General features: G+C 46.2%; 1 protein-coding gene across 1 annotated transcript in view; it reads right to left on the bottom strand.

Moving 5' to 3' along the window:
* Positions 1-1307: 1307 nt before the first annotated feature.
* Positions 1308-4689, bottom strand: part of Masp1 (mannan binding lectin serine peptidase 1) — a 59112-nt gene continuing 55730 nt past the window's right edge. Inside the window, exons 13-15 of the mRNA XM_027412970.2 lie at positions 3770-3837; positions 1738-1837; positions 1308-1498 (exon numbers count right to left, since the gene is read on the bottom strand). Coding sequence (XP_027268771.1) covers positions 1308-1498; positions 1738-1837; positions 3770-3837 — 359 coding nt within the window. The remainder of the gene's footprint in view (positions 1499-1737; positions 1838-3769; positions 3838-4689) is intronic.

Genomic DNA, 4689 nt, shown 5'->3' with positions numbered 1-4689 from the left:
ATTCCCCACTGTTTTCCTCTTTCACCGGAGACACACCTAGGCTCTAGCAGCAGCAACACAGCTCAAGGGCCAAAGCCTTCTGTGAGCAACAATTCTTATACACAGAAAGTCAGGGCTGGGCTTTGATTTTCATTTGAAAATCTTGTATTGGGTGAGGCCTCTAGAAGGTTCTTCAAAGAGGAAGTGTCTCAGATGCATGAGACAAAGGGGCAGGACCGAGAGAGATGGCTGCTTAAGGTCAGCTGGGATGATGGGGAGAGCAGCTGCTTGAGACCTAGCCTGCCAGGGCCTGCTTTGGACAGACCATGTTTGGAGGTGAGAAGGGGATGGGGAGGCAGGGAAGCTACTCCTCTTAGAGTAAAGGGAAGATCCTTGGATGCTCTTGACCTTGGTTATGTCCTTTGGGACCTGGGTGTGGTGGACCAAGGTGGGTATTGCTGGGGCAGCGGGAGAATTTTGTTGTTTGAACCTAATGAACATTTTCCTTAGGGGTAACTTTGAGTCTAACCCATCTTAGAAAACATGACTTTGCTGGATTCTAGAATGTCAGTGCTTGCAAGGTCCTTAAAATGAAGAAAAGGGACTTGTAGAGGGACACATGAGAGATGGGGTTGGTGTCTGACATCACAATCCACCAAATTTCCTTCCATCCCCTGATTCCTCAGTCACTCCCCTCCCAGCTCCCCAGAGTCACTCTTACCATTTGGTACTGAGCTCAACTGCTTTACTCACATTTCTGGGTGTGTGAGCAGAGTCATGCCTTAGGGCTAAGAACTTTATTTCTTTTACCTTCTTATGGGAGATTGAGGCTGCATTTGGTGAAGAAGCTTAGAGTTTAGGGTGCAGATTAAGAAAATGACAGCAGGTGGGAGGAGGGGCGTGTCCCTAATCATCCCTGAGACTCAAGCAGGAGCTTATAAGAGAACTCCACCTGCCTGGAGGACAGATGCCCTTTTCCTAAGTCACAAGTAAGGAACACATGGTTTAGTTCACACACAGGCATAAGTCCTATGCATAGATTAGCTTTCTCCTCATCATACTTTTGTGAGGTAGATAAGGTAAAGCCACGTTGGATTTCATGGTTGAAGAAATAGGCTTCAAGAGGTGGTCAGCTGGCCTTTTGTTCTGACCACTCTGCTGCTTTGCCTCTATCAAGAGCAGGGAGAAGGGGCTGGAGGAATCCCATTGTAACCCAGGAATGGGCAGTGAAGATTGAGGGCCAGGGGAGGAAATGTTGCTGGTATCCACTCATCATCTTCTGTTGGTGACTGACCACACAGAGGGTGCTTGGCTGGGGAGAGCCAAACTCAGTTCCTCACCCCAGTGACTCTCTGGATCCAATCCTTGTTGGGATAGATGTAAGAATATACTCCATAGCGATCTTTCTTCCCACAATCCTCGCCCCAGGACACCACGCCCACCAGGTACCATTGATCTCTTCCTTCATCTTTGGTCACCATGGGGCCTCCAGAGTCACCAGCACAGGAGTCTTTACCCCCTAGATGAAAGGGAGGTACAGATAAAACCCCTTACCCCGGGCAAACCTGGGTCTGACTTGTAGTTCAGACAATCGGGCACTAGAGGGTGTAGTAGACCATTTTATCCAAAACTAAGCTGGTTCCCGAAGGAGATGCTGAAAGTTCTGTGTCTCCCCCCACCCCTAGCCTGCCATCCCTCCCTCTTCTGTGTCCACCCCAGATTCTCAGCACCTATATTTGAGTCAGTTTCTTGTCTTACCTTCCCTCTCTCCAGCACATATCATGTCCTTGGTCACTTTCTTCTTCAGTGGGGTGTAGGCCTTCTGGCAAGTGTCATGGTTTACAGTTGGAATTTCAATCTGGAACACAAGACTATCATTGGTTCCCACTCCCAGATTCAGCGACCTTGCTGTCTGACAGCTTTGAGCAGGCCTCCAGCTCCTTTACGCTTGGTTTTAGGAACTGCCGTGTGGTACAGGTAAAGGCACGACTGAATGGAGAATTGGAGACTCATTTGCTATAGCCTCGGCTACAGAGCTGCTCTGTGACCTTGACCAAGCAGCTTTGCCTGTTACGGAGACAATAATACTCGCCTAGCACATACCAGCTTCAAATATGACAATGTGTAGAAAAGCCATGTCAGTTTGCATATGTTTCCTCCATCCCTGCTCTGGAACCTGGTGTATGTGGCTTTATCTCTCTTTCCTATATTATTGAGACTCTCACACCTAATCTCCAAGATGGACTTCACAGTGTTTGATAAACTAATCACAGGAAGTTCCACAGAGGAAATGAATGACCATGTGCTTTGACAGTGTATAGTTACTACACACTGTATATGGATACTAGGTATCTTTTTAGGTTAAGAGTGTTATTATTTTTAATGCATGTGGGGTTTTGCCTGCTTGTACGTTTGTGTGCCACATACATACCTGGTACCTTTGGAAGAAAGAAGAAGTTATTAGATTCTTTGAAACTGTAGTTACAATTTCGAGCCAACATATGGGTATTAGGAATTGAACCTGGGTCCTCTGGATGATCAACCAGGGCTTTTAACTGTTGATTCATTTGTCCACCCCTCAAATACTAGGTCCTTGACAGCTTTATAGATAATTCTCATTTCTCCTCACTGCAAGAACTGAATGGACCATGTGCCCCAAGCACATGCCCTCTGTGAGTTCTTGTTACAAGGGAACTATAGTCCATGCAGACTCTTCTTGGGCTATGGTCTTCGTAGGAAAGTGGGGGCAGTAAGCCATGTCACAAGGACATGTTTTCAGCATATGCTGGAGTCCCTGATTAACTACAACCCATCATTCAGGCACCATTTAAAAGTACCCTTTGGGAAGTCATCTTCGAGCCTCCAAGATGGGGCCAGATCTCCCTTGTACACCCTAGAGCATCTTGCACTTCTTCATCACCTTGACCATACCCATAGCTACTTCCTGTCCATCCCACTTGACCATAGACACAAGGAGCCTAGGGACTAGAGCACTCCCTTTTGCCTGCTCTTCTCCGTGGCACGCTTACTAGCTAGTTCACAGGAGACAGTGAGTAACCACCTGGGAATCATGAATGAAGCCATAGATGATTGCTACACATTCAAAACTTTAGACTGTGATAAAAATACCGAATATCCTGACCAAGGACTTCAATGTGTTGAAGGATTAGAACCAAGCCCCATAATAGACACCCAATAATGTCAGCCAGGTGGTTATAGAAGAAATCTAGTAAGTTTGATGCTATCTCCTATCCGGTATAAGCTAGAAGGCTAAAATGACTTCTTTGAGGTGACTAAAGAAGTCACTAGAGTTCCAGATTTGGAACTATAGATCATTAGGTCAAGTTCAGTTCTCTGGTCAGAAATGATAGGGGTGTGACTTTCAAATGCAGTGGTCAAGCCCACTTCTGAAAGAACTGTGTTTCTCGGAGCCTGGCCCATTCTTGCTAATTTGGTATGCAGTCTTCATGTGTGCAGATGAATCATGAGCCTGCTGGGTACACACACTTGCTGTGTTCTGGGAGGATTTCCATCTTCTGAGACTTTTTACAAGCTGTCAGGGACATAGAATGGTGTTTAGAGACTGGAGCCCATGTCCAGTTAAACATAACAAACTTTCTGGGACTTTGAGTCCCACTAAATTTTGGAGTTTGAGTCTGGCCCCTGTCTTGTCTCTTATCATTTCCCTTCTCCTCCAAATCTTCCAAATCCCAGAGCAGGCAGCATACAACAGGAGGACTGCATGCACAGGCTGGGTGTCATGGCTTGTAGACTATAAATTGGATCCCACCTCCATCAGGATCTCCGGAAAGCTCTGTAAGAACTGCTTGCCCCAGCCGCTGACAATGACCATGGTTCCTGGAGAAGAGAAGACACTGTGAGGAGAAAGGCTGTGTGGACTGCGCTGAATATTGACCCTGGCAACTGTCATCCTCTGCTGGGGGAGGAGGGAAACTGAAGTTGCTACCTCAGAGAAAGGCAACAGGGAAGAAAGAGGGGAGGGGCTGCTGAGTGGGGTGGCATTTGATCCTGTGATTTACTACCTGGTTTCTTTAGTCGCTTCACCTTCCTGGCAGCCAGCAAAGACTTGAGGCTCAGGGAGAGCTGTGATTTCACCCACCGAGTTCCCTATTGTACCCTCATGTCCACAGTAGTGTTAGGATGGAGGAAGGAGGTGCTCGGTCAATGACTATGAATAACCAAAGTGCCCAGCCTAGCCAACTACAGGTCAGGGTATGTTTTTCTCCCCTTGCCTCTCTTTCAAACTCCATATCCCTAAAATGGAGAGGCTGGCCTTGCCTGGAAACCAGCCCTGGCATTCCATAAGCTTATGAAGTCACAGATCTGGGGACAATGCAGAAATGTGCTGAGGGTACAGAGAGCAATTGCATTTTTATTTAATAAGGAGCCTTGGATACTGAAAACAGCACTGTGTTTAAATTCAAAGAAGTTCAGCTCTACTCCCACATCTGCTTCTAATGACAGTGCTGAACCTCAGCCTCTCTCTTCTCTTCTTTCCTTCCTTTTTGAATTTTATTAGTTCCCTCTTTTCCCTTCTTCATTTCTTCCTTTCTTTCCTTCCTTTTTGTAGTTTTTCTTTTTCCCTTTCTTCCTTCTTTTTTGCATTTTATTGGTCCTTTCTTCTTTTCATTTTTTCCTTCCTTTTTGTATTTTATTAGTCCTTCCTTCTCTCTTTCTTTCATTTTTCCT

The sequence above is a fragment of the Cricetulus griseus genome, chromosome 4 (assembly GCF_003668045.3).
Source record: "Cricetulus griseus strain 17A/GY chromosome 4, alternate assembly CriGri-PICRH-1.0, whole genome shotgun sequence".
In the NCBI taxonomy this organism is placed as follows: Eukaryota; Metazoa; Chordata; class Mammalia; order Rodentia; family Cricetidae; genus Cricetulus; species Cricetulus griseus.
Note: the sequence above shows the minus strand (reverse complement) of the source record. Positions and strands in the feature narration are given on the sequence as shown.